Source organism: Barbatula barbatula (genome assembly GCF_947034865.1).
Source record: "Barbatula barbatula genome assembly, chromosome: 2".
Lineage (NCBI taxonomy): Eukaryota > Metazoa > Chordata > Actinopteri > Cypriniformes > Nemacheilidae > Barbatula > Barbatula barbatula.
The window spans coordinates 14,696,089-14,723,609 of NC_136767.1; the positions used below are offsets into that span (position 1 = coordinate 14,696,089).

General features: G+C 37.1%; 5 protein-coding genes across 12 annotated transcripts; 2 read left to right on the plus strand and 3 right to left on the minus strand.

Annotated features, from left to right (window-relative positions):
- Window positions 1–385: 385 nt before the first annotated feature.
- cfap251 (cilia and flagella associated protein 251) lies at window positions 386–9,029 on the plus strand (the record flags this gene model as incomplete). The annotated part of the gene is made up of 20 exons (XM_079471079.1): window positions 386–655; window positions 1,415–1,555; window positions 1,767–1,876; window positions 2,053–2,158; window positions 2,483–2,563; window positions 2,701–2,778; window positions 2,891–2,935; window positions 3,025–3,227; window positions 3,590–3,778; window positions 4,216–4,466; window positions 4,687–4,838; window positions 5,050–5,223; window positions 5,471–5,652; window positions 6,850–6,964; window positions 7,137–7,300; window positions 7,442–7,532; window positions 7,646–7,789; window positions 8,124–8,352; window positions 8,618–8,692; window positions 8,914–9,029. The coding sequence occupies 20 exons, from the start codon at window positions 386–388 to the stop codon at window positions 9,027–9,029; spliced, it is 2,916 nt and encodes a 971-aa protein (XP_079327205.1).
- On the plus strand, window positions 8,624–13,043 carry bcl7a (BAF chromatin remodeling complex subunit BCL7A). 2 transcript variants are annotated; one of them, XM_079485441.1, is made up of 6 exons: window positions 8,624–9,571; window positions 10,403–10,484; window positions 10,690–10,786; window positions 11,124–11,291; window positions 11,380–11,477; window positions 11,566–13,043. In XM_079485441.1, exons 1-6 carry the CDS (start codon window positions 9,480–9,482, stop codon window positions 11,629–11,631), a joined length of 603 nt encoding a protein of 200 aa, XP_079341567.1. In that variant the 5' UTR covers window positions 8,624–9,479; the 3' UTR covers window positions 11,632–13,043. The 2 variants fall into 2 exon arrangements, with proteins under 2 accessions (XP_079341567.1, XP_079341568.1); XM_079485442.1 differs by lacking the exon at window positions 8,624–9,571 and adding an exon at window positions 9,602–9,795 and having other exon boundaries at window positions 11,566–12,978.
- Window positions 12,667–15,057, minus strand: alkbh2 (alkB homolog 2, alpha-ketoglutarate dependent dioxygenase). 3 transcript variants are annotated; one of them, XM_079485388.1, is made up of 4 exons: window positions 14,228–14,510; window positions 13,880–14,145; window positions 13,545–13,743; window positions 12,667–13,442 (listed from the first exon to the last, which is right to left on the minus strand). In XM_079485388.1, the coding sequence occupies exons 2-4, from the start codon at window positions 14,076–14,078 to the stop codon at window positions 13,115–13,117; spliced, it is 726 nt and encodes a 241-aa protein (XP_079341514.1). In that variant the 5' UTR covers window positions 14,079–14,145; window positions 14,228–14,510; the 3' UTR covers window positions 12,667–13,114. The 3 variants fall into 3 exon arrangements, with proteins under 3 accessions (XP_079341514.1, XP_079341515.1, XP_079341513.1); XM_079485389.1 differs by having other exon boundaries at window positions 12,716–13,442; window positions 13,880–14,092; window positions 14,228–14,421; XM_079485387.1 differs by having other exon boundaries at window positions 12,743–13,442; window positions 13,880–15,057.
- Window positions 15,058–15,182: 125 nt separating this feature from the next.
- LOC306910701 (uncharacterized protein) lies at window positions 15,183–18,056 on the minus strand. 4 transcript variants are annotated; one of them, XM_079485462.1, is made up of 7 exons: window positions 17,737–18,031; window positions 17,344–17,482; window positions 17,219–17,260; window positions 17,072–17,114; window positions 16,912–16,944; window positions 16,292–16,333; window positions 15,183–16,206 (listed from the first exon to the last, which is right to left on the minus strand). In XM_079485462.1, the coding sequence occupies exons 3-7, from the start codon at window positions 17,240–17,242 to the stop codon at window positions 16,055–16,057; spliced, it is 294 nt and encodes a 97-aa protein (XP_079341588.1). In that variant the 5' UTR covers window positions 17,243–17,260; window positions 17,344–17,482; window positions 17,737–18,031; the 3' UTR covers window positions 15,183–16,054. The 4 variants fall into 4 exon arrangements, with proteins under 4 accessions (XP_079341588.1, XP_079341586.1, XP_079341587.1 ...); XM_079485460.1 differs by lacking the exon at window positions 17,072–17,114 and having other exon boundaries at window positions 17,737–18,056; XM_079485461.1 differs by lacking the exon at window positions 17,072–17,114 and having other exon boundaries at window positions 15,183–16,203; window positions 17,737–17,988.
- Window positions 18,057–18,734: 678 nt separating this feature from the next.
- Window positions 18,735–25,974, minus strand: LOC306910680 (uncharacterized protein). 2 transcript variants are annotated; one of them, XM_079485415.1, is made up of 6 exons: window positions 25,871–25,974; window positions 24,961–25,332; window positions 24,757–24,873; window positions 24,455–24,490; window positions 23,976–24,020; window positions 18,735–19,018 (listed from the first exon to the last, which is right to left on the minus strand). In XM_079485415.1, the coding sequence occupies exons 1-6, from the start codon at window positions 25,932–25,934 to the stop codon at window positions 18,984–18,986; spliced, it is 669 nt and encodes a 222-aa protein (XP_079341541.1). In that variant the 5' UTR covers window positions 25,935–25,974; the 3' UTR covers window positions 18,735–18,983. The 2 variants fall into 2 exon arrangements, with proteins under 2 accessions (XP_079341541.1, XP_079341542.1); XM_079485416.1 differs by lacking the exon at window positions 18,735–19,018 and adding an exon at window positions 20,480–21,571.
- Between the last annotated feature and the right edge of the window lie 1,547 nt (window positions 25,975–27,521).

A 27,521-nucleotide genomic window follows, 5' to 3' on the forward strand; every position in this document is an offset into this window, starting at 1 on the left:
TGTTGTTCATTTATAATAAAAAATACTTAAAAAACTAAAAAACTACTATTTAAAACGCAGAAATGAATCTAAATGGATTATAACCTTGCTCTTTGGTCCATTGAGTCCTCCTGCATTTAGTTTTTACCTATGCAGAACTGGCTGTTGCACTCACACGTGACCGTATCTTAGCAACCAGATGCGTGGGGTAACAAGTGGCTACTGGATAGGTAAGTTACTTTGACGTGTTCGAACGACATTTATAATCAAAAAGACGCACATTAGCCAAATAAGCAAACATAAACAACATTCAACAGGCAAACCCAATTGTGTTCTGGATCTGCAACATCTTAAATCCGGTTGTGTGGTTACTTGTTCTCTATCAGTCTCTGGCTGGTAACGAGAAATGTCAACGGCGAACGAGGCGTCTTACGTCACTCGAGCTCCATCTGATGTGACTGAAAAAGAAACACACGATGCCGAAGAACAGGAAAGCACGATGGATAATGAAATGAAGAAAGAATTGTTAGATGACAAGAAAGAAAGGAAACGGGAGGATAAAAAGGAAGGAACCGAAAGATCTGAACTATCCAGTCAAGAGGGAACTGTGGACTCTCAAATTTACACAGCAACATCATTGCCTGTCCATGAGACCAGAACCAAAACTTACCCATTGGTAAATGCATCTGAGCATATTTTTGCACGTATGTTTTGATAAAACAGTAAATAAAGTTGAAATTTTATGCAATATAGTGGAAATATTATCTCGTTACAAAGTAATTTCTGTATTTAAATTTGTTACCTATTTTGTTAACATAAAATAACAATAATAATCTACAGCATTTATTTATCATGGATAATGTTATTAGAACATTTTACATTTCAACATAATACATTTTTTATAAAAAATCTGTTAATGTAATGCGCAGTAAACTAGAATGAACAATAAACAATTACAAACACTTACTTAATTTAAAACACAGAGTAATAGCCTACATGTCGTGAAAGATTATTTTTAGGTCATATAAGCTAATGCGTTAAAAGGTTGAATGGATATATTCCTCCTTACCCTCAAGTTCCAAATAATTGTATTTGTTCTGTTGGACACAACAAAATATATTTTGAAGAATGTGGGGAACCAAACTGTTCTGGGGCACCACTGAATACCATTGTTGTCCTACGCCCCAAAACTGTTACAATCTTTCTTTCAAATACATTTCTTTGTGTTCAGTAGAATAAAGACATTTATAAAAGTTAGAAAATCTTCAGGGTGAGTAATTGAGGGCAGAATTTTCATTTTTTTGAGTGAACTATCCCTAAAAAATAGAAGTTACGTACTGTAGAGTGTTATATACTGACTGAAATACATTAAGCTATTACACCTCAGTTTATTTTTTTCGCTACTGATACTAAACCTTGGACTTCATGTATGTAGATCCTTGATCGGGCCTATGGGATCAACCAAACTTTACCTGTCTTTAGCCTGCAAGATGAAGACAGGCTTGTCATCCTCTATGCTTGTGCTCATGTTGCTGTCATGTGTGATCACACGTCCAACAGTCAGCATCTGTTACAAGTAAGAGAAATGCATGAATCAAATGTATTGTAGAGCCTATACTCTCAAAATCATTTTGCTTTATTCTTTCATTATTTTAGGAAATGTGTGGATTTCACTTGTTTAATTCGTGGTTATTTTCTACATTTCTACAAACGTTTACATCTACTAAATATGTTTTCCAATGTGTTTTTATTAAATTAATTTTGTGTCACTTTTTTGGTGTCTATAGGGCCATTGCAGTCCAATCACCTGCTTGTGTGCTAGTGAGGATAGACGCTGGCTTGTGACGGCTGACAGGGGCCAAGAGAATCTTGTTATCATATGGGACTCTTACACAGGGTAACATTTTAACAAATACATCACGATTTTAGTGTATTTGATTGTATATTATATTTATTTAGTCATGTTATTTTAATATACCTGCCCTCACTTACAATTGACAGTAGGGCTTGACAGACAAGACTTATGGAAAAACCTGTCCCTGTCTAGTTAACAGCTCATAGCCTGTGTTGTAGAATTCCTGTGCGGACAATGTTTGATTGTCATCCCGAGGGAGGAGTTTCTGCCTTGGCGCTATCAAAAGATTCAAAATATCTGGCAACTGTAGCTGGAACAGCACAGGTTCGAAACCACAAAGCATTGTAGTGCAAGACAATATTGTGCAGTCTGTTGTGATTTTGTAGTCCCCATGTTTTAGCTCTTTGTTTTATGTTATTTAGCATTGTTTTACATACACATACTGTAGATATGATCTTAGACAAATTTAGCTGGGGCTTTGTATCTAGCTTAATTACTCAAGGAGATACCAGATGCCCTAAAAAGAGATTGCTTATCTTTTAATGGAACCAACTTTTATATTAGTTGTAACGATTCCAGAAAAGTAAATCAAAGAACATTATGACCATCCACTAATCTACCGATCTTGTGCTGTGTCGTATGCATTAGCGGGTGTGTATTTGGGATTGGACAGATGAAAGTGTTAGCCCAAAATGTCGAGTTGACATCAGCCCAAAATATGGTTTTCAGGTATGTTGCAAAACTGTACTTGGATGTGGTAATAAATCAATTTCAACACATTTCACAAGTGACCTTGTTTTTTATCAAAAAAATTTTAAATGGTTATAAGTCAACTTTAAATCGATGTTTTTCATGTTTTTACTCAGAATCAGATACTTTTCCATCCTTCTGACAGTACACAGTTGATCAGCAACAGTGAAAGTCAAGTTCTCTTCTACATTTGGGTAGGAATTATTTATCTAACCTTTGTAAGAATTATGTTGAGTTTGCTATTGTTTTCTTATTTTAGCAGTGTTTGCTTCACATCAATAATAATAATGAAATCTGTTGCTGCAGGAAATGGGGTGTTTGGAATACTCAGCTCCTGACATTTCTAACAAGGTTTGGAAATTAACAACAGTATTTATTGGTCTGAATGTTTGTGATGGTGTTCTGCTTTCACATGGAACTCAAAATATGTCCCCTTTCAGATATTTAATGTGGCATTAGGCTCCTTGAGCCAGTCCATATTCCACTACGATGGTGTGCGGGCTTTAACAGCCACCTCAAAAGGGTATATAGTCATTTGGGACAAGGAAAGTGAATCAGTCTCACGTGATCCCCTGGTGTGGAAAGCCACCAAAGTTATTCCTCTTCAGAATGCAGGAATCACCGTGTTAACCCTGATCGACAGGTATGAATATGGTATATATATATGACTATCTACAGTATATAGCATTGCGGTCCTTCTGAAACCTTGCATGTTCGACCTCGCTGTTTTTCTAGAAATTTACAAAAAACGCTGTTATTTTAAAAGGATTAATGTTTTGCCAAAGTTGACAAGCACTTTTTAATACTTTAAATGGGTTAGATATTTTCAAAACCGAGTGACAAACACAAAGGGTGACTAATAATAAAGATTTAGAAAATAAATAAATATGGAGATGCGAGATTTCAGAAGGGCAGCAGCTATGTATTTTTTCAAATAAAACCACCATCATCTAAATCTGAAATTATGATGCAATTGAAGTTACATTTGCATTTGTTCTTTTATAGTTTTCTGGTCACAGGCGATGTGAATGGACACATCAAATTCTATGATGAAAATCTGAAGCTCATCAGTTTGTACAGTCAATATAGTTTGGATCCTATCAGGTCCATCTCCTTTTCGAAAGAAATACCCTCCACTAATGGTCCAGGATATAAGGAAGACTGCACACTGAATGCCAAACCATTTGTTATAAGGTGAGAGACTTTTCACTTAATAGAATGCTGTTTTTAAAAAGATATAAGGGTCAGGATTACTATTATTATTTTATCAAGTATTATGTGTGCCAGAAGGGTTAAAAAATAGTTTCAAAAGAAACTGTTTCTTCACTGAGTGCTTTATCACTAAATCGGCTTACGAGAAAGAGCTCATAATGCAGTTTTGTGACATACATCAGCAAGTATTGTGAGATACACTTCAAGTTCCTCAGTTAGGCCTGAAACTGCTAATAGGAATGCAGTGCTTGAATAGAAAAGAGCCATCTATCAAACTGAGATCTTGTCAGTAAGTTTTTTGGTAATTGGGATAAAGTTAACATTTAGTTATTTCAATATTGAAAGGCAGGGATTTAGAGACCCCTTTATCATTGAATTTACATTTACAATACTATTTTATATATCCCTTCCATCTATAGAAACTTTGTGCTATCTACGACCCAAGCAACTATAGTACACGTGAACGCACAGAAAAATGTACTACAGACTCTTCTGAAGGAACATGCAGAACCTCTGGAAGCAGTTGCTTGTCACCCCAAACAACCACTAGTAACTATGGGCAGCCACAGCGGAACTATTAAGGTTTGGGATTATGAGCGTAAAGAGGCAGTCTGCAGCCGAGTCTTCCAGTCCCACAAGAAGATCCAGTGCATTACCTATGATCCACAAGGTGAACTATACAAAAAAATCAAGAACTTTGCTCATGTTTATATTAGCACAGTCTACTGACACTACAAGACGACATTTAATTATGTTTATTTTATCTTTTGACACAACTTATGTCATTTCTATACAAAATCCAATGAATTAGCTTAGCTTTTAGCCCAATAAAGGATTTTGTCTTACTTATTATATCAAACCTGCATTCTCCTCAATTTGTCTTACCCTAGGTTTTTACTTGGCGGTGGGCTTTGCTAGTGGTGCTTTGCAAATTCTTGATGCCTATACCCTTGAGAGTGAAGAAGACCAGTGTTTGCAGTACAGTCAGGATGCAATTACACATCTCACTTTCTCCCAAGACTCACTCTACCTGGCAGCTGCGGTAAGTTATTTTTATATGTTTGCATGCAAACATTATTTTATTAAGTGACCCATGCAGTCCTTTTGATGCAAAACCCATGGCCACGACAGTTACTCCTTTAACATGTCTAAATAAATATGAATTGGCAAAACAAACTGGTGCCAATTGGCCCTGTAAACATTTTGCTGGCATTTTATTGATAAACCTGTACTTGCCATTGCGTTTCTCACAGGACACCGGAAAGGCTGTGACATTGCTGCGCCGGTATAAAGAAGGTTCGCAAGAGATTTGGATGTACCAGGGCAGACACCACTCTCATTACGAACCCATTCAAGACCTGCTGTTTGGAGTGGATTTAGATAGCAATCAATCCCGTCTCCTCTCCCTGGGCATGGATCGCAAGCTTGTGAGTCCCTCTGTACCTGATATGAATTACTTCGTGTGGTTGTTGTGAAAGGGGGAATGTTCGATGTTATCTTTAAAATGTGTCAGAGCTAGAACTACCACATTAGTAGTGTGACACTTGATGTCACCAATACCTAAACCAGTTTGCCTATTTGGTCCATAAACACAGCTTGACTAAAGATTATTTCTGTCACTAGCATCTGTATTCAATTTGTACCTTTCACAACTATCTGGTCTGTTTGGAATAGGTGGAGTATGATCTTCTGAACAGTGGCGAAAATGAGTTGATGATTTTGAGTTCTGATCGGATCGAACAGAGTGCTGTGCCCACTTGCATGCTGTGGTATCCTCCGACACCTGAGCACTTCCTCCTTACAGCTTCCAGCATGTATAAGATGAAGCTCTTTAATGCCACCTCGAAAATGTGCAGGTTTGCAAAAAGTTGAACCGAGTTCATTTTTATACATTTGCATTATTGGATGGTACAATACAAGCATTCAAATGACATTCAAAATTCCATATAGGAAACAGAAGTTTCTTAATTGGGACCCTTGACCACAAAACCAGTCATATAGCACAGGTTTATAGCCAACAAAACATTTTATAGGTCAAAATTATCTATTTTTCTTCTATGTTAAGATCATGCTCCGTGAAGACATTTTGTAAATTTCCTACCGTAAAAATACCAAACCTTTGTCAATGCAGCAAAATCACAAACAAAAATGGCAGGAAACATGCCTACAAACTTTGCTCGATGCTGCCCGTTATTTGGGAATTACCCACTCAAGATTGGTATCTATGTAAAGCTTAAAAGTTCTGCTTTCGGGTTCATCTACTCTCCACAATGTCATTACAGCGGTAAGCAAATAGAGAGCGCTAAAACAACCATGTTTCTCCTTAAAAACGGCCTGCTACAGCGCCTCTAAAAGACAACTTAAATGCGATTTTCTAAATTTTTTGCACCCTCAGATTCAAGATTTTCAAATAGTTATATGTTGTCCTATCCTAACAAACCATATGTCAATGGAAAGTTTAATTATTCAGCTTTCAGATTATGTACAAATCTACCTGTCAAAACATGTTTCGTGGTCCAGGGTCACAATTATGTTTCATATATACAAAAGGTATAAAACTTGGAGAAAAATGTAAGAGATATCAAAATGCATAGTAAAAAGAGAATCTAAGGTTATTTATTCGTATGTCTTTCTTCCTGATAAAAATCTATTGTAATATAGCAAATAGATGTGCATTAAACAAAAATAAATTCTTGTTTCATTGGTTACATTTTAATTGTATATAGTTTATATTTTGTTAATCTTAGCTATGCAGGACTCAAATATGATAATAATTGATACTGCATATATTGATATACAAATGAAAATGTATATTTTAGTCCTGCATAGCTAAGATAAACAAAATATAAACTATATAAAATTCAAATATTTCATGAAGAGACACCAATTTGTTTACCACAATTTTGTTTACACCATATTGTTTTATGTAAGTGGGCTGAAGACCTGCAGTTTTGCGAAAACAAGCAGCTAACAAGATAAGGGGAATATAAGGGGTATCAAAAGCAGTGTTTGATTTTGTATATATGTTGATAACAGTGTGCTTGTTTTTGCAGGAAAACAGTCCTTGGGCCCTCGTATGGTTCTCCAGTAAAAAAGATGGCCATCCTACCAGCATCTAAGGATGGAGACCCAAATTCTCGTTACATGGCATATATAACACGAGATAAGGTATACTGTTTTTTAACCCACCCAACCTAACCATACATTTACTAATACTGACTCTTCCGTATTATATATAAAGTATAAGTCATGACTCATTACGCCAGTTTAATGCTTATTAAAGCTTCACCCTGAGCTTGAGGGAGGACCCTTATATAATAATTGCCTTTCCCTGATGTAGATTGGCATTCAGATTCTGCCTCTGGATGGAAACCCCCACAAGTCCTTCGCAGCTATCTGTCACTCAACAGGCGTCTATGCTCTGGCCTGCTCTTATGATGGTAGATATGCTTTCACTGCAGGAGGACCAGACTGCACTGTTTTCTCATGGGAGCTGAGTTTATCGTAAGTTTGGATGTCAAAATATCCTTAAATCATAGAAAGTATATAAAAAACGCTATATATAAGGGTTATCCTGTTAGTCACTCCATCAGCGTGAATCCGTCACTTTCTACTGTGTATTAATTTCCAATATTCCCTATTTAGATCACTAGAGGCATTGGCTGCTCTAGGAGGTAAAGAAATGCTGCCCTACTACAGCCTTCTGGAGGAAGGAAGAGAAGGACAGCTCTTCAAGGTTTGAACTTTTCTTATTTAAATGTTTTGTAAAGTCAAAAAACTAGTTTAGGAGTTGCATTTATCATTGTCTGTTTATTTATTTTTAATTATAAAATTTTATGTTTCGAATAGGAAATGGAGGAATATTTTTACTACTGTCAATTACAAAATCAGGACTTCAATACCATGGAAACACGGCTCGTGTCCACACGCATCCCTCTATCTGACATGCCCTTCCTAATGAGAGCGCTTAACTTCTATCCCACAGAGCAGGAGGTATTTTTAAAGTCACAAATTCCCTTTATCATTCAGATCTGTCATTGATGGATAGACTAAAGCTGTGTCTGAAACCGCCCCTATCTCCTATATAGTGCACTATATTGGGTGTCCGCCACTACTATAAGCTATTCGTTATGTTTATGATGAATGTCTGCAACAGTATTGTCAGACGCAGGCTATATACTGTACGTCAGTGTCCGAAATCACTCAATCACTTTCATTCAATTCTTCCCCATATAGTGGACTATAATGTCATCAGTGAAAGAGGGAGCGGTTTTCAGCATAACTCTTACACTTTTATAAAATGTCAAAAAATGATTTCCTGTTAAAGCTGGAAGACATGGAGAACGAGGTGAAGTTTAGCTGCTATGCTGAGACCAGAAATTATGTGACGGACATTGACCTGGAAGACTTTATTAAGCTCTATGTCAACCACCGGCCTGCCTCTGGCACTTCTAGACAGGAGCTGTGCAATGCCTTCCAGGTGCTTGGAAGGCGAGATGGAAGGGGCAGATATACTATTGCCAGAGATGAACTGCTGGAGTTACTACAGGCTAAAGGTAAATATCTTTTGAACTCTTCTAGGGCTATAAATTGTGTGCCATGCATGTGAGATATATTTAGAATTATGATAATAAAATGAAAGAGTTCAAAGGATCTCAGAAATGGCACAGAGAACAGACATGACAATAATTTCTGCCTGAGAATATCACGTGGCACTCAATGCATTAAACAGTCTCCGTAATGATTCAGTAAGGTTCCATCAATGAATGCAAACAAATGCTTTATTTTATAAGCCAAAGTAGATTTGTGTGTTGATTTCAGGTGAACACATGACAGAGGATGAGTTGGCTGAATGCTTTACTACTCTCCTTGGTTTTAGTTCAGAAAGCTGCAAAGGTGTGTAACAGCTCTCTGAACAACCTCATGATGTTTCTTGACAACTTTTTTTGAGTGAAATGCATATCATTTTTAAAAGCATGACACCATTTCCATTCCATTCTCTATATTATAAACATGGTATTTCTATTAACTTGTGAAAATCAAGGACTGTTTAGCTGCAAGAAAGTGTGTTGCAAAATGTAGCAGTGTTTTCACATGAACTGTGTATGTTTTGATAGATTCAGAATCTCCGTTGGACAGCGTGCTACCCACTGAAATCAGCATGGAGACATTTGCCACAGATATCCTGGGGTTTTCAACAGCCACCTTGGAGCTTCCTCGAGAGGACACTTAATCTGAAATGTAGTTTTAGTGACCTATTGTTGAAAGCTTGTGTAGTGGGGCGATATTACACTTTATGTGATTACTGGTCTGTTGTATCGGTACACATTTTTTATAACCCTTTACGAGGACATAAAGGCATGCCTACCCAAATAAACGTTAAAAGCACACCAACATGCATTCAGTCTCTATTTTCTACAAATACATCTGTAAACTGTTTTAGGATGTCGTGGTTTTGCGTCGATCGCATCATTATACTTTGCGACTTGTTAAAATGGCATGTTTTGTTTCTGTTGGTTAACAAAAGAGCGAAGCGCATACCCGCATTGACCGTGTCCGTGTCTGCTTCGAGGGCATCCGGCATCAGCGCAGGCGCACAAGCCCCGCCTCACTCCCGAGCTGTGTGCATTCGCATTGTGTCTAAACAGGCAGCGAGCAAAAATACATTTTACCAACAGCAGTAATGTCGGGCAGGTCGGTTCGAGCGGAGACGCGGAGCAGGGCGAAAGATGACATCAAGCGGGTTATGGCTGCAATTGAAAAAGTGCGGAAATGGTAAGAGAGAGCGTCTGCTCGTTAACGAACAGCACAGGCAGGCTGTGGGGGAGGAGAGACAACGAGAAACAATGAAATGAAAGGAAAGAGAGGCTTTAATCCACTTCAATTTCACTCAGATATGCCACTCGGCTGTGCCGTTTGCTCGCGGAGTTCGTGTTTTGTCGGCCATTTGAGAACGAGTTTGGGAAAGTGTAGACTGCATTTTCTCTTGACATTTTTATGTGGGTTGAACCTAGAAGCCATTTCGTTGTAGTCACATGAAGGCTTTGCTGTTTGAGCCCGTAATGCCGGCTGAATAGTAACCGAACGGGCCGGGACGACAGAACTAGAGGCAAATGCTCTTGACCAAAAAGTAGCGTTTGACTCTCGGTCGTGTCGTCTCGCGCTTCTGAGCAGTGGCGCGTGAGAAGAGTTTTATTCACACGCGGGCTTTTAAATTAAGCGCGGAGCGTCAGCTTCTCCTACACACCTTGAATGAAGTTTTTGCATTGGACAAATACAAACTGAAGTACGAGATTTAACAAACGCCACAACAGTCATTTTTAAAATGTAGTCGTTTTGAATATACGTATTTTAAAAAAACTCTTTAATTTAGTTGAAGTGTTGTGTAAATGTCACTGAGCTCCACCGAATTTCTGAAACGATGCCCTAACTCTTAAAAGTGTCTTTTCTAAATGAAAAGTTTATAATGAATGACACTTAAAAATGTAAATATTCAAACTGTTTATTTTGTCTTTTCCAGATAACGTAAAACAGCAGCATCATGTTTATTTACTACAATAAAATAATATATCTTTTCTAATGGTGGCATAATGTGATATTGTCCAGGGAGAAAAAATGGGTGACTGTTGGTGACACTTCATTGCGAATCTACAAGTGGGTACCAGTGACAGAGCCCAAATCAGATGATGTAAGTGAAAGATAAAGACCATATTTGCCATAAAATATTACATTCAATTTTTAGACGCGCCGTGGAGCTGGTGATTACAAAACATTACTTTTTAGTTGTTTTTGCGTGACGCAAAGGCAACATTTTTGAGATATTATTTGTGGGATTGGTCTTAATGGAGGCGTCATGAAGGAAAATGACAATGCAATGTGTTTTTGTAACACAGAAAAATAAAAGCAAGAAGAAGGGCAAAGATGACAAATATGGTTCGGAGGTCACAACCCCTGAGAACAGCTCTTCTCCAGGAATGATGGATATGCATGGTAATGCTGTGAAACTTATCATACACTATTACTTGTGCGAGGCATGTCTTGTGATCATATATTTTCAGATACATGCACTGCAGTGATGCTTGGTTGTGTAGGCTAGAAGCTTTTGCCATGTTTTGAATATGTATTACTTCATTAATTTCAGTCTTGGAAGTGTTTGTATAAAATATCAAGCTGGAAGCCCAGAAATGGCCTGCATTCTGTATATACAATTTTATAAATAATAGCTGAAGTAATGGTTCAAATAAATCAGTATCCTTTTAACCAATAGAGGGGGTTGATGAACTGTATGATGTCTTTTTCATTTTCTATATCTGTTCTTCTCACACAGATGATAACAGTAACCAGAGCTCCATCGCAGATTCATCCCCGTTGAAGCAGGAGACCAGCAACAACACAAGTCCGGCACCTGAACCTATGGCAGCTTCTCAGAGTGACAGCAATGACATGAAAAGCGACCAATATCCTTCCAAAACATCTGTTCAGGATCACAAGAATGGTTAGTTACTGACATCAAGTTATTTTCTGTCATTCTGTAATGTTTGTGGTCTTTAAGGGTGAAATACCTACTAGCACTTTATTTTCAGAACAAAATCACTGCTCATCAGAGTCAACAAAAGCCAAAAGGGACAGCAAGTCACATGGGGATTCAGAGCTCTTTTTAGACTCTTCCAAATCGGCCCAGGTAAATGCTTAAATATGTCACATGCTTGTATAACTCGTATCAGAGATAATCTTCTGTTTTATAACAGATTAATTGGTTTCTTTTGAAGGAATTGGAAGATGGCACTCCTCCAAGCAAAAAAGGAAAACCTGATTCTTCCTCTGAAGAAAGCTAACTGTCTTGACAGCTCTTGCGCATTTGTGATCCACATTTCTTATTCCAAAACGCATCACAACAAAATGGAGGTTTTTCCTGCAGTTCTTCACTCTTCCCTACAACCATCAATTCACTTTTACCCAGAAACCATTTGTCTCTTTTAGTCACACTTTTGTAGAGGGCATGCCTAGATCTTAAGATATTATGAGTAAAGAATCAAGCTGTGAGGTTGTACTGATCCTACAATGGTTGATTTTGCCCACAGTCACTAGTGCTTTTCCTCTGGTTGAGATCAGTTTTGTTAACGGAAAAGGCGCTGGAACTACCATAGTTAAAAATTGGCTTTAATATCTGCCATTTACGATTTAAAAAGTTACATCACTCACCTTTTCTTGTTCACTCAGGAAGGTCGACACACTGTTTTTAATCACGCTGAAAGTAACAGATTTCTGCTGCTGTAGTTTGGATAGTGATAGTAGCTAAATATATTAAAACAACATTTACGAATGGTACTAGTCGCGAGTCATTCAAGTTCTCATGTGAAGACCAGAGCTTGTAGCATAGGTCCTGCTTGGTTGAGCACATTTGTTTTACTGAAAAAATAGCGTTTTGTTTTTTGTTTTCTTCATTCCTGTTCATTTTCACAAATGCTCAAGTTAAACTGTGGTGTTCAAACCATGCTTTGAAATGCTGGTTGCCATTTCAACAGCAATTCAACCTTCCACAAGGCATGTAAACGTGCATAACTATGACATGTCAAATCATCGATTACTTTTCTTTTAGCAGGAATTGTACTGACTGCATGTGTCGTCGTCCAAGGAAAAACGTGACATTGATTAGATTGTAACACAGGCAGGTTATGGGTAGCGGCTGTGTGAATACCTCATACTCAGTCCAGCAGTGCTGGAATGTAAACACTAAGTATGACTTTCTCGAAATTACTCGGTTACGTCTGCTTGAAAAATAAAATGTATATATTTATACGATTACGTTTTTGCTACCCTCATGTTTTCGCCAAACTATTGCCTTCTGTAGTTCAATCTTTGAAACTTTTAGCAAAATGTATTCATTGGGACCATATTGTTTTTTTCCAGGTCTATAATAGAAATGTCTTGTACAGAAGTATGGTTGTGTCTAACCTATTTATTCCACATGTAGTTTATTGGTTTTCTAAAAAAACAGCAAAAACAATAAAAAGAAATCCTTTTAAGTGCTTCTGAAAATTAATTTTGTTACCACATATACAATTTCCTTTGAGTTGCTTCTGAATATGAGATTTGTTACCACATATACAATGTAAACATCATGGTACGTGAGATCGATGTACTGCTTTATTGGAAATGCATTACACAGTCATGGTCATAGGTTAACAGAAAGTGATATACTGTACATATATACATGCACTCAGGTTGTGCTAAACATCAATAAGAGTAATTTTAGGAACCTTTTGAAAATTTTACCCAGCTTTCATATATAACTTTGAAAGAGGGTCCTGGAATCAGTCACTCTTTCTGAATGTGTTTTCTGTCCGTGGATTTTATTATGTGTCTGAAAGTGAGGTTGATGCGTATTGTTTTGACCTTTTTTCGCACTGGAAGGCTGTGATACCAGAATGTGTTTGTGGGATGGTTCATGAGCAGAAGACTCCCATGGCCTAGCACCAGCTTCACAGGCTCAATGTGACGTTTGGAAGGACCAGTTCTGGCATCCTTGTGTCTGAAAATGAAGTCACGGGCAGCCCCTAGAGATACAGAGGCAATAGGGCAGGCAGGATTGAGTTCCCGTTCATCATCCCTGTGTTCTCCCATGTGATCATCACCATCTTTATACCTGATGTTTAAAGAAGTAAACAACTTCACCTTTAATAATGAATAATTTGTAGGTTATGTTCGGCAAATGACATTTATCTTATCACAAAGTCAGTTAAATTACCTGTTAATCAAAACAAAATTGAAGGTATGGCCTGTTGCCTTGCTGACAGCATCTCGAATGTATTCTAAAGTGGGAGTCCATGGTCTGGCCATGAGATGTAGGCCAGAGAAAGAGTACACCAGTCCCTCATCCCCGTATGTTGCTTGCTTTCTTGGAACATTGTGCATCTTTCCATAGACTTTTACCTTGGCTTTGTCACCTTAGTAAAGAAATTAATGAAAATGCTATATTTAAAGAAATGGGAAAAACATGTGCTGTAAACAAGACAATCACATCCCTTTAATTTCCTAAAGGTATTTATAATGGATACATATGTAGCACAGTGCCTCCGTTACCTGTAAAATACACCACCTCGTCTTCTAACTGGCTGAAAAGACGATCAGCCTCTTCTTTATGAAACAGCAAACTGTAGTCACAGTCCAGGCTCTCCGCTTCGATCTTCTGCCAGGGGATAGGCTGAGAAAACTCATCTTCCACCTCGCACACATTCTCTTCGCATTTCTTTAGCAGTTTTCCTTCATTCATCGTTTCCATCAGAAGTTTCTGATCTTTAAGCGAGTTACAAACTTATCCATTGAAAAACCCGTAGCACAGATCTTTCCTGCTCACACAAATGACTCCCAAATATATACTGATTTAAATGGTATTTCTAGTTTAATATACATAGTCAAAATGGTACATACCGTGTTTCTGGGTATGCGTTTGCACAACGTAACTGTAAGAGTGTGGACCCCTGGATAGTGCTGATAAACGATTTAGGCTACATTACATAACCAGGAATCTTCATTTGAACTGCCAGACATGCACATATCGAGGCTCACACCCCCCCGGAAGTGTGTGTTCACATGACGTCGCGGCTCACGAGGACACGTGATACAACAGTTTACTTGTCGGTTTTCTAGACAAGGTCCTGGGTGCAGGCTACACATGGGGGCGGAGCTCCACGTTGCGCTCCGCTCTCTACTCGTCTCATTGGTTAGTGAGTGGGGTAACATTAAGGGCGGGTCTCACCCCAACCTTTTTTGTATTGTTTCAAAATATATCAAAGTACAACAATATATCTTTATAACAGAACATAACAGTAAGTGATATGAAATCACAATTGTAATATAGGATTTATAAAACCGTGCGCACGCACATCCTACGCAGTTTTCCCTTAATAAATCACAATCAATTTTAAATGTAGCGCAGCTTTTGAGGCTTCATGTCACGCCCATAGTTGCCCAAAAATAGTCCGGGAAATAAAAAAGAACGTAACGTCACTCAATGTGAAGTAGAAGTTATCGTTGGCGAGGTGGAAACACTTTTTGGTTGGTGAACACTGTATATGCATATACATCTTCTCATTGACAATATTTGAGAATTTGTTGTAATTGGAATAGATTGAATGAAGTAATTCAGTTATTGTGTTGGTTTATTTTTATAGACAAGGATAATAATTGATTGTATGAAGGCAACATGCTAATTGGCTATAAAAAAAGATGGATGTACAAACCTAAAGAGAAACAATTTAAATGTTTTTGTACTGTTTTCTTAGAAATGTTTTTTCTTCACTTAGAAATAAAAATGAACACATCAAAATTTGTCAATGTTCAGTAGACTTTTGTCATTTTTCTTTTATCTTTTATATTTCTCTAAAATGTTCTCGTAGAACCTTCTGGAGGGCCCCGGTTCCCAGTTTGAAAATCCCTGGATTAAACAACAGTTATAGAAAAAAGTAGGCTAATAAATTATAAATACATTTTAATAATGATAAAATTACTAAGTAAAGGACGCTAAATAAATACATAGACAATTAAATATATTTTTTAAAACGAACAAACCGCAAACAAAGACTTTAAAAAAACGCATTATTACCACAAACTGCTACGGTTACCATATTCTAACCATAATATGTGTAGTAATAAAAACAATTATCAATACACCCTAAACAGTCACTACCCGTATGTTAGATTTCGCAAAGAATAAGTCAGAATCAAAATCAACCTACAAGTAGTAGAAATACTTTTTCTTAAAAACGTACATATGAATGAAACACTTCCCCTGACGTAACATTGTATTAAGTTTTGTATCTTACTATTTACATTATTAAATACAGAGTTCATATTACAATCGGTCAGACCGGCACCGCAATTAAGTCGAACAACGTTTTTAACCTCAGTTCCTGGTTTCAATTCCCCAATGGGAAGAGTGGTTAGGCCGTAGGCCCAATTTAAATATAACCCTGCCTGCTAATCAATGAGATGTGTTGAGGCATATGTAGCACCGCCCCGTACTGCAGCCAGCAGCCAGGTGTACTTGGTTTTCTATGGTTACAGCACAAGCGAGTGAGTCAGTTGCAAAACCAATAAAAACATCGTACAGTTAGCAAATGGAAAACCCAGATTGTTAAACGGACTCAAATTAAGCTCGATATTACGGCCTTTATTTACATAATAAATCACTCACGATAAAAGACGGCACAAAACAATTATATTGCAGAATTACAAATAATGGACAGATGAAGTTGTTCAGTCACATGTCCCATCAAACATCTCCACATTTTCATAATCATTGTCAATGCAGTTTTCATAGGTCTCTGCGTTTGGTGTAATGTTACTGTTGATGTAAATGGCAAACTTATTTTCAGGCCTGTTGATGTAAACGGATGAAAACTGACCTGCTAAGAAAAAACAGCGCACAGTGCAATATTTGTATTATTTGTATTTATGCATGCATGCTGGTCAATACTTTAGGTTGAAACTTACTCTTTCCCGTATAGATCTTTTTCCTGAGCATGTGATCATTTTCTGCAAGTGTATGGAACAGCTTAGCTAATGTCTTGTACAAAATAATGTTTATTCTTTTTATCTAAACCGTATCAAACATTTGCTCCGTACTGAAAAAAAAACTGCTAAAACCAGCCTAATATGGTTGGCTGGTCTATGCTGGTTTAGGCTGCAGCTAGATTTAAATGGTGGATGAGCAGGTCTTCTAGCCTGACTAGCTATTGTAAAACAAGCTAAAAATGTTATCAGAACCATAAAGCCATGCAGCTAAAAATGTTACTGTATATTAATATTACCTGTAGCCTATTTGCTTAAAGTGATAGTTCACCTAAAAATGAAAATTCTGCCATAATTTTCTCACCCGCTTGTCATTTCAAACCTTTATGACTTTCTTTCTGCCGCAGAACACAAAAGAAGGTATTTTGAAGAGTGTTTGTTACCAAACAACACTGGCCCACATTCACTTCTACTGTATATGGACATGGGGGTCAATTAACATTCTTCAAAATATCTTCTTTTGTGAAAGTCATAAAGTTTCGAAATGTCAGGAGGGTGAGTAAATTGAATTTTTATCACTTTAGAATCTGAAAATAACCTACCATAGATTGTTTGATCTTTGCTGGAATCTTGAACTGTCAAATGATAAAAAAGCAATGTTAAATCAGAATATAACTGCCTTGGTAGAATAATCATGTTTCTGTTTCGATTATTGATAAGTTTACAAGGGTGTGGGTTTGTAAAAATGGTCTCTAGCGTTACCAGGGCCATCTTCAGGATGTGGTGGTGATGGTGGGAGGGGGTTCTGGGGAAGATGGGGGTGGGGATGTTCTGAGCCCCGTGAATTTAAATATTAGCACTATACAGTATCTGTGAATACAAGTGTGGGGGTGACAGAGTGAAGCTTACCCTGCTGGCTCCTTGTATTTGCATAATAAGGTTCCTCTGATGCTTGAAAAAAATTGATTTAAGTTACTTTATTGAACATGTAAATGTTGCATATTTATATTTTATCATTGACTAAATGCACTTACTGTTCCGTTTATGAAAAATGCAACACAATGTGGTCAAAAGAAAAAACAAAATAAATGTTGCTGCTCCTGCTATGTAATACCCAAAATACATCATCGTGTCATCCAAACGTTTCTATTCAGCTTGTTCAAAGTTTTGTGTCTGTAAGCATATTTTTAAAAATAAAAACAAACATAAAACATTATTTAACTTATAACATACACATATTTTAACTTTAACACATCCCATACCAGAAGTGGTCGCAACTTCAAATTTGGACTTTACTGATACATGTACCCTCACAGGCGCACAGTTGTTTTGCACCAAAAATACCTTCATATTGTTTAGTAAAGAGTATTGATGTAAAACAACATATTGAATTGCAGACAAAGTAAGATGAGTAATGGTTTACTCACATGTGTGAAATCCAACTTTATAAACCAGCTGACAAATTTCCAGAGTAGAATAAGGTTGCTCTGTTATCCAAATCCTTGTATTTCAGAGTGTTCTCCAAATCATTAGAAAGAGTTGCGTTTAATACCACGTTGACATCAAGTCATTTATATCCACAGACGGAACTGAATACGGGTTTAAAACAAGGTGCCAGAGGGTATTTTGAAGCTCTGTTAAGATGTCGCAAAGTGTGACCTCTCTTCTACATTTACTCTGACTTGAGGAAACCACAACAACAGAAAGGCATCAACCTACTGTATTCTGTTTCCGTCTAAACACTTCTAAGGTTCACAGGTTGATCAAATGTTACACAATGGTACGTTTGTGTGTGTGTGTGTGGGTGTGTGTGTGTGTGTGGCGTTATGTTTTATAATGCATCGTCATAAACACTGTATGTTAGCATTGTATATGGTGCTCAACTTCTATTTAAAATGTTCTTGAACATTAAGTTAACAGAAACAACCACCCATTAGCTTTAAATTGCTGATTTAAACCATGAAGAAAAACAAAAAGAACCTTACCATTTAATCCAGATGAAACATACATTGTAAGAAGCCCTGTGGTTTATCCAAGTGAAATGTCTAATTCTTTGTTTACTGCACTGCAAATTTCAGTTTGCTCCGCATTTGCATTGAGTGAAAGGTTCTTGGTCAAGTCTATTCTGCCATCATTTTCTGCCCATCTACTAGACCACTTTTCTTCTCTCTGTTTGTTTCTGTCATACAGATTTGGTTGACATTAATCTTTATCTGATTTGCTTTAAGAAGCCATAAATCATCACCCTGTATGATATAATCTAGCGACATTTAGCAACCAGTTGTAGCTACTTTTAATGAAAGAAGTTGGTGTTCAATGTGTTTAAAACAATCATACCAGGCAAGAACATTTGAACTGTGGTTTATGGCGACTGTGTGAAACAACAAAAGAATGGCTGAACATCCATCCAGAGGATACATTCCTTGTATAACTGCACTTTATTTCATGTGATCATGCTGTTTAAATACAACTGAATGCTCACCACTCCAACGTCACAATGAAATATTACTGCTCTCTAGTGGCAGAGGTAGATTGTTTTTTCGATATTGATGTGTTGATTGCTGTTATTCTGGGGCATTGGAACCAGAGACTAACACTGTTTAACATTGTTTAATAGTTTTAAAACTCTGATCAATATACACATTCATTGCTGTTCCTCATATCTGCAGTTCGACTATAAATTGTAGATGGGATTGTTGCGTGAAGTTCCTAAAAAAAAAGCAATAATAAAACATCCTCCCCTCAGAAAGAAAAGGTGTTTCAAAAGTATAACAATTAAAAAAGTAACAGTTCATTTAAAAATATAGAGCACAATTTAATACATTGGAAGGTCTGTTTTCTCTTAAGATCTGTAAATAAACAAATAATTTATAAGAATGAAACCAAACGAGAGTGAATAACAGAGCAGGTGATGGGAATTAAACCCTTACTAGAAGATTAAGGGAGACAGGAGGGCAGGGCTGAGAGACATAACAGGAAGACACGTGCCGCCAAGTAACAGCAAAAGCCACGTGTCTCCGAACATAACGAAACCCGAAAGACGTGGCAATGTCACAGAGTCCTGACATCACTCACATTTCCTACTTGATACTCAAGAGAATTTTGGACAGGGAGGATGTCACATGACTTCCATTGTGCAACATTTAGCTAACTTGATGTGTAGACACTCTAAAAATGGGTGAACGCCACCCCGTTAATTTTTCATTTGTTAAGTTAAGAGAAGGGAAGTACACAGCACTCAGCGCTAAAAATTTGCATTCCTTTTTTCCTTTGCTTAGTTTAAACAACTAACCTAACTAAAGTAGAACTTGTTTTGTTTTATGTTATTTTCTTTGGTGTCACTACCTTTCTCTTGGGTTGACCTATTTTCTGTTGTTTATTAGAATTGTTCATATTTATACTTTATTTTTGCATCTTTATTAACATCAATTTTGTAAATATAATTTGATATTATATTTTCACTTTAGTATATTAAACACTTATTTCTTTGGCAGTTTGTTGTCACCGTTTTGTCACTTGCCACCATCATTCACAACTTTTTTAAATTTAAAAATGTTATTCCTTTCAACCCAAGACCATGCCTTATAAAAGGTTGTAACATTTATTGGGGGCCTGTCCGGGATGTCAAGGGACGGAAGGAGACAGGAAGAACCCTAGGCAGTTTCCGGTTGGGGAGACTTAAAGCAGAGAGAAAGGGAAAAAGGAGAAAATAGTTACATTTAGCAGATGCTGTACATCTACATTCTATGAACCACTGCGGTGTGCCGCAATGTACAGCATCTGCTAAATGTAACTATTTAAATTCTTTTCTATTTCTCTCTGCTTTAAAGTCCGAGTAAAGTGACATTAAGATATGTGTTCCGAGTTTGTCACACAACAGAAAAGTGTGCTATTATCCACCCAGTCAAATTTGAATGGAGATAAAAACATCCAAGTGAATAAAATAAGTAATCAAAATCTTGACAAAATAGGCAGGACTCTCTACCCTCAGCAGGGCCGGATTGGGACTCATTTTCAGCCCTGGAGTTTCATGCCTTAGACCGGCCCACTTTAGTTTACGACTGACTATATTAAAATAATGATAATTAAAACCTAAGTCTGCAATAGCGCACTGTTCTCTACAGCCTTGAATTCATTGTCATTCAGTGAAAATACAGTAGCCTAAGTTTTGCTTCACAGTGAAGATTTATTAGAACAGGACAGTATCAGAATCTATTTTCTTAAAGAATTAGTGTTCATAAATATCCAAACATTGAAATAAGGAAAAAAATATAAATTACAAAAGATTAAAATAAAATGTGTTGCACTGTCTAATGACACTATAATTTATTTTAATTAAACATCTGCTTTACAACTTCAAATATTTTTTACAAATATGTGAACATTAGTTAAATAATAAAACTATTGGACTGTTATCTGACTTTTCTTTCACAATGATTTCTAATGATTGTTTCATCTCTTTTTCCTCTGCATAAGTGTAGCTTCAAGGAAACATGGACAACCCTAAAACATTAATTAACGCGGGCTTCAAACCGACGTCGGTGCGAATGGGGGACGGGCGCTCTAACAATGAGCTAGCTTGCACCTATTGAGACATGTTTTTGCACGGCCGCTAGCATCTTGCAGTGCTCCTATTCCTAAATACCTTAACGTTAGTTTACCGGCCGTCTCGTCGTCTTCATTTGCTTTGAGAAAAAATGTGGTCTTCTTAGAACATTTGGCCGCGTCAGTTTCCAGAGCTTTCTTGCTTTTTATTCTGGACTTTTCAGCGCCGCCTTTGCGCTTTCTGTCATCCATTTTTACTTCTGACGGTTTTTTATTTTGAGCAACTTGCAGTGGCGCTGTCGGGGGCGGGGCCAGGGAGTCAAAAGATAATCACGTCATCATTAACCTGCAGGCTGCGCTCTGAGTTGGGCTGCGAAAAAATATGAAATAAAAAAGAGTGGGGCTGCGATAAAATAATAAATAAAAAGATTAGGGCTGCTGTGAGTGAAGGCATCCTAGGGAAAGCCACATTTCAACCGTGCCATGACAATACCGGCCCTCGCGGCCAAAAAAACTGACCGGCCCACCGGGAATTCTCCCGGTGCTCCCGATTAGCCAATCCGGGGCTGACCCTCAGCGTGTCTGCTGTCGCCACTGAAACCACTGAAGTGGCTGTTCTCACGACACCGTTTTTCAACTGTCACTAGGTGTTGGTGCCATGCATACTCGGACGCCATTTCATCATCAAGTGACCTTTTTAGGCCCGCCCAGAAAATCCTGAATGCAGAATTGTTTTTTAATAACTGTTAAATACTATATACTTTTGAGTCTTTGTAACAATATATTTCTAACATTTATGATGTGTTTAGAAAAAATTCCCTGATTTCTCTTTACCCTGTCTTTTACACGTGTTTTATGTGGAGAGAAACCTATTATAGTCAATCAGGACAACGTCTCCCTCCAGTCTCGTCATTTGGCCCCGCCCCTCTCGTTCCTAGTATAGCTTTCCTCCTGTGTCTCATTACCCAGACCTGCCCATCGTTATCTCCTTTGTTAGTCTCCCTATTTAATGCCCTCTTGTCTATTGGCTTGTGCTCGTTCGTTGTACATATTTCCTGCCCTGTACTCAGTGTTCCAAGTTTATGTACCTGTACGTATATTACCAAGTTCCTTTATTTGGTTTTCCTGATTGTTTATTTTTGCCCCCCTTGTGGGAAGTATTTGTTTTCTGTTTTGATATTTAGTTTGATTAGTGTTTTTCCCCATCGTGGGTGTTTATTTTGGATTTATCTTAAAGTCTGTTAACACATTCTGTCACAAAATGGTGTGGACAGAACCCAGATGCAGGCAGACGAAGGTTTAACAAAAAACTTTATTAAATAAAACACCCGCAATGGGGAAAAACAAGAACAAAAACACACTAGAAAACAAACACTAGAAAACAAACACTAGAAAACAAAACACTTCACAAAACCGAAACAGGAAACAGGGTAGTCCAACAAGACGAGAAACAGGGGATACTACCGTGAGCGTTGATACAAACACCAACATCAGACAAAAGATAAAGACAATGCACCAACACCGAACAGAGAGAAACTGAGACCATATAAAGGGAGACACTAACGAGGAGTGATTACATGGGGAGAGTGGTGACAGCTGATGGGAATGAAACCCTAACGAGGTGAATTACAAAACAGACGATGGGAATGAAACCCTAACAGGAGATAGGAGGGTGGGGCTGAGAGACATAACAGGAAGACACGTGGCATTAAGTAACAACATAAAGCCACATGTCTCCACACATAACACAACAGAAACCCGAAAGACGTGGCAATGTCATGACTCTGCCCAGGGAGCTAGAAAGCTCGAGACAGGAAGGACAGAGTCCTAACACATTCATCCCCGCTGTCTGCACTTGGGTTCTTCCACTGTGATTCATGACAATAGAATTTCCGTTTATAGGCTGGAACAAACTAGGGATGCACGCTAAATTATCGCCCACATCGGTATCAACAAAATACATATTAATAAAATTTATGATGATATATTACAGCCGATAAATTAGGAATAATTTCCTCTGATTAAACTTCTTCGGCTGCATGCTGTTCACAGTTAAAATCCAATACAGTACTGTCTTTCTGGCATAATATTTAACTTACTATATTACCAAAACATTGTTAATGTAGTGTGAAGATATTTATGAATGTGTAAATTATAGGAACAAAAGCATATTGTTTGAAGCTTGAGACCTGTTTCTTTTAGCTTTTGAGAACACCTTTCTGGGTTGCTCTGGAAGAACATCTGCCACTTTAATAGACATTATACCAGAAAAGTTTAAAAGTTAAAGAATCTTTCTCAGAAAATGTTATATCGTTATCGTTATCGGACAAAAATTACATATCAGTGCATACCTAAAACAATCCATTTCATTTATTTATTTAAGGACAGTGCATATTGATCACCATTTCTGTAAATGTGCCAGTGTTAGCCAGCAGGTCAACTGTAGTCCACCATGGAAGACCTGTCACAATCGTGGACGAAGAACCCAATTGCAGGCAGCGAGGAAGGGGTTAACAGGACTTTAATATACACCACAAAACAAAAATCCCACGGTGGGGGAAAACACTTACAAGACTAAATACAAAAACAGAAAACAAAACACTTCCCACGAAGGGGCAAAATAGACAATAACTAAACTCTTGACACAACGTCTTAAACTTACGACACAAAGTCTCACAAACGCGGTTCCTTTTAAGTCTTCTTTATTGTGGGAAGCATGATGCTGGAGGAAGACCATCTTTTACAAGATGTTGATACATTTATATTTTAGAGTATGCCAAGCCTAGTGGTGCTGCTGTTTAGTAGCTTTTGCTTAGGTAGGTTATAATTGTATGAGCTAGACTAACCTCTGTTCTGTATATTTATATTTGATTCTTGTAAATTGATACTTAATGAGCTAGTAACTTTGTGATAAGAGGAAGTACATAATAAAACAACTGCAACCAAAACTTATTGTATTGGAAATAAAATATGATTGAGGTATTTCTATGTTGTTCATTGTTTGTTTACAATACAATCAAATAATAATGTAATGAACAAAAAATATAACAATAATGATACAATAATAAAAACATGTTTTTAAAATTACATTTTAAATCAACTTTTTTTAGTGAGTACTTACTCTTTTCATTTATCGACTTTGTTTTGCTGCTGTCAGAGGTGTTCTCTAAGAAATTGAACAGAAAAAAAATTATTAGGATTTTCAGTAACAGCTGGTTACATTTAGTTTCTGCATTTCATTATTTTCTTTCTGAAGTTCAGAAAACTCTGTGGCCAAACCTGCAACTACTGTTGAATATATGTGCACTTTATTGTGATTTACAGCAGGCTCGATGCTATGCTGGCTCAACTGGGGAGGGCAAAATTTTGGTTGACCAATATAGTTCATTTCATGCATAATGTTCACATGTTTCTGTGTTTAAATTGACGGATCATAATTTAAATAGATCACACAAATTTGCACGTAAATGTTTTAATCATCAGCTGGACATCTTCAAAGAGATCCAAGGAAACGGGCATGCCCCCCTAAGCCCTGCAGCCCTAATTCAGCCTTTCATTCAGTTTAAAAAAAAAAAAAGGTTTGATTAACTGAAAGCATACCATATACAGGCTCACTGGTATTTCTGGTATTCTGACCTGTAAAACAATAGACAACCATATGTTAGCTGTGCCGCAGTCTCAGGGAGAAAGTTAGGGCCTTAACTATTGCATTCTGACTTGCTTTGCAACCACACAATGCAAGTCATAGACTATGGTTTACTGTGTGCCGATACTACAGAATTTTTTATCAATATTACTATCAAGACAATTTTATGTCTCAATTCAGATTTATACACATTTAATGTAGAACTTTCAATTTATCATGAAAGCATAAAAGGTAAAATTAAATGGAATGTCCTTACAATGATGCGCACGTTTAACACGATTACATATGATTATGAGTAACACAAGTAGCACAATCCCTCCTCCTGTTGCTCCAGCTAGAATCAGCCAAGTTACTGTGTTGTCTGAAACAACAGCTGCATAAAGAAAAGACTGTGTTCATCAAATTACATAATATACCTTATGCAAAAGGTAACCAAAAAAAAAACCCCCAGGAAAATTACCTTCTTGTAGGTCAATATTCACATAGGCCAGGAGACAGCCAGTCTCTCTAAACAGTTTACAGCCGTAATGACCTAAATCTGACTGCTGCACATTACGGATAAGGATGGAGAACTCTGGCAATTCAGAATTTATTTTTGGGAATGTTTTTATCCGTCTATCTCTGTCATTCCAGAATTTTGATTCACCCTCCATAGTGATCTCCACAATGTCTGGGTTCGCTGTAGTGTGCTGAATCCACACCACGCATGTGCCTTCTTTCTTATTTGACTGTAAGAGGTCTAATTTAAAGGAACAAGGCAGCAATACATCAGACTGCAGCCCAGTGGTTAAACTTGTGTTGGTTATTAGTTCTCCCTGACATGCAAGCAAACCTGTGAAAACCACGACAAATTTAAATGGTTTTTACAAAATCGTCTTTGCTATAAGCCAAACTGAATATACATTAAAAATTTCTGTTAATACCCTCCAACAAGCATTGTCAAATTCAGAAAATAGAAATAAAACAGAAACTGATACAAATTGTAGCTTTGTTTAAATGTTTAAAAGGTCACTTTTTGAACATTGTTATGTTTGCATCTTCTGTAATACAGCGGGCATAAATGGAGAAAAAGAGAAATTTCAACAGCCACTGATAAAAAAGCCGTCAAATACACAACACCATCTGCATATTTAAGCTTTTAGTGACTGTATGATGTCAAATTTATTGGCTCAGTTAAAACAAGGGACTCGTGAATAACTCACTAAACACAAAAATGTCATTGACCATCCAGGTAACAACACACTATTACGAAGCAATAGCTTTGTGTGATTTTTGTGTAATATATGTAAATAAATATATATGAATATGAAGAATACAGTATATGATTATTTACATGAAAATTATTAAAAAATGTAAAGATTTTATCTTACCATGTATAAATGTAATAGAAATAGTAAACAGGTGTAAAATCCAGCATATAATGTTAACACACATGTTTCAGAACTGAGCAGCAGCACTCCGTGCTGAGGTCTGTGCAAACGACTGTATAGACCACACTGTCTTCCTGCTTCTGTTACTGCTTACAGGTTGTAAGTGGTACTACAGCAAACTTTATACAACATACATTACAGTTTATTTACTCATAGTGACTTTTTTTACATTCAATGTATTTGTTAGGACATGCTTGCAGTAAAAATAGTGACAGGGAATAAAGTTCACAGTTCAGGGGTGTTTATTTGGGTGCAAAGGTGAGCTTCAAATAGTGCAGCCAAAAAGGGTCCATAAATATCAAGACAATGACTTATGAGTCATAATAATATGATAATGGGTATGCAATTACAAAGAAATGTCTAAAGCATTAAAAAGTACAAAGCTGATTTTTTTATTTAAAATATACTCATAAATGGCTAATTAGGCTACTGGAGTAGTTTACGAGAGAATATTTTTTCCCCTAAAAGTCTTGGTCTTGTGTTGGTCCCAACACCCTCTGGTCTTGGTCTCGGTCTCGGTTTTGGTGGTCTCGACTACAACATAAATTTAGTACAGACATAAATTTAGTATTCGTCTACATAAATTTAGACGAATACTTGAAAACAAGCAACATGAATACAACCACCAACTAACAGAAAACAAAAATGGGGCTTAGAAAGACGGTCTAGTTAAATGGAAAAGAACTTTCAAACTATACATTTAAAAATACATGGACAGCTTGGATGTTATTATCATCTAGTATGGAGCGATATTAGTCTCATTAATTATTCATGCGTAAAACAAGATACACACATGCGTAAACAGTTTTGTTTTTAACAGTTAAAATGTACGCGTTTGTCTTGTTTTACGAATGTGCAAATCGTCACACACGTGTGAATCGCCTTGGACGTGTGTGTGTGTTTTTTGAGACTCTCCTGGCGACGCAACCCCTTCCACTTGGGTTGTCGTACTCTTTAGCCAATCAGATTCAAGCTTACCATTCAACCAATCACAACCCGCTGAGGGCGCCGGACTCAAGGAAAACGGCTCTGCGCAACTTTAGTGCAGTTTGGCTCAAATAGAACGGAAATGACGCATCACCCTCACCGCACGTTAATCACATTACGATCTTTTCCACGCTTGCGCAGCTTTGTGGGTACAATTTATTATATTTTTTACTGTTAAATAAAATACAATATTCAATTTACTTCACTGCTGTCCACCTGGTCTCATTTCACTATGCGTTCTGTCAAGTCAGTTTGAAATACTGTAATGTTTCCCCTGACTTTGTAGTTCTTTCTTCATGTAAATGAATATAGTCTAGTTAGACATACGTGTTCCTTATTGGCTTCTGTAAATGCCATTGAATGGATTATTTTACTAATGGATAGATATATTAGCCTATATAGACCCATACTAATAAATGACTACATTTAAAGTTAACTAGTATTATCAGATTTTAATAAAAAAAACGACACAAACCGTCTTTGACAAAACTACTGACCGCAGATAGAAACACGGTAAGGTAAATAGACATGCCATACAGCAATGAATCGCAAAATGGGAGGAAACTGAAGAGTTGCAGTGGATTAAAAAACATTATTCCACATG

Bases quoted from the DNA above. Each gene is read 5' to 3' on its own strand.
- bcl7a (XM_079485441.1), top strand. From the start codon at position 9,480: ATGTCGGGCAGGTCGGTTCGAGCGGAGACGCGGAGCAGGGCGAAAGAT. The intron at 10,787-11,123 runs GTAATGCTGTGA...CTTCTCACACAG, and splicing joins AGGAATGATGGATATGCATG to ATGATAACAGTAACCAGAGC. The intron at 11,478-11,565 runs GTAAATGCTTAA...TTTCTTTTGAAG, and splicing joins ACTCTTCCAAATCGGCCCAG to GAATTGGAAGATGGCACTCC.
- alkbh2 (XM_079485388.1), bottom strand. From the start codon at position 14,078: ATGGAAACGATGAATGAAGGAAAACTGCTAAAGAAATGCGAAGAGAAT. The intron at 13,744-13,879 runs GTAACGGAGGCA...TTCTTTACTAAG, and splicing joins CGAGGTGGTGTATTTTACAG to GTGACAAAGCCAAGGTAAAA. The intron at 13,443-13,544 runs GTAATTTAACTG...TTTAAACATCAG, and splicing joins AATTTTGTTTTGATTAACAG to GTATAAAGATGGTGATGATC.
- LOC306910701 (XM_079485460.1), bottom strand. From the start codon at position 17,437: ATGATGTATTTTGGGTATTACATAGCAGGAGCAGCAACATTTATTTTG. The intron at 17,261-17,343 runs GTAAGTGCATTT...ATTTTTTTCAAG, and splicing joins CATTTTTCATAAACGGAACA to CATCAGAGGAACCTTATTAT. The intron at 16,334-16,911 runs GTAGGTTATTTT...ATACACTTGCAG, and splicing joins CAAAGATCAAACAATCTATG to AAAATGATCACATGCTCAGG.
- LOC306910680 (XM_079485415.1), bottom strand. From the start codon at position 25,934: ATGTGTGTTAACATTATATGCTGGATTTTACACCTGTTTACTATTTCT. The intron at 24,491-24,756 runs GTAAGGACATTC...ATTGTTTTACAG, and splicing joins TGTTAAACGTGCGCATCATT to GTCAGAATACCAGAAATACC. The intron at 19,019-23,975 runs GTAAGTACTCAC...CTTTTTTTTTAG, and splicing joins AAAGTCGATAAATGAAAAGA to GAACTTCACGCAACAATCCC.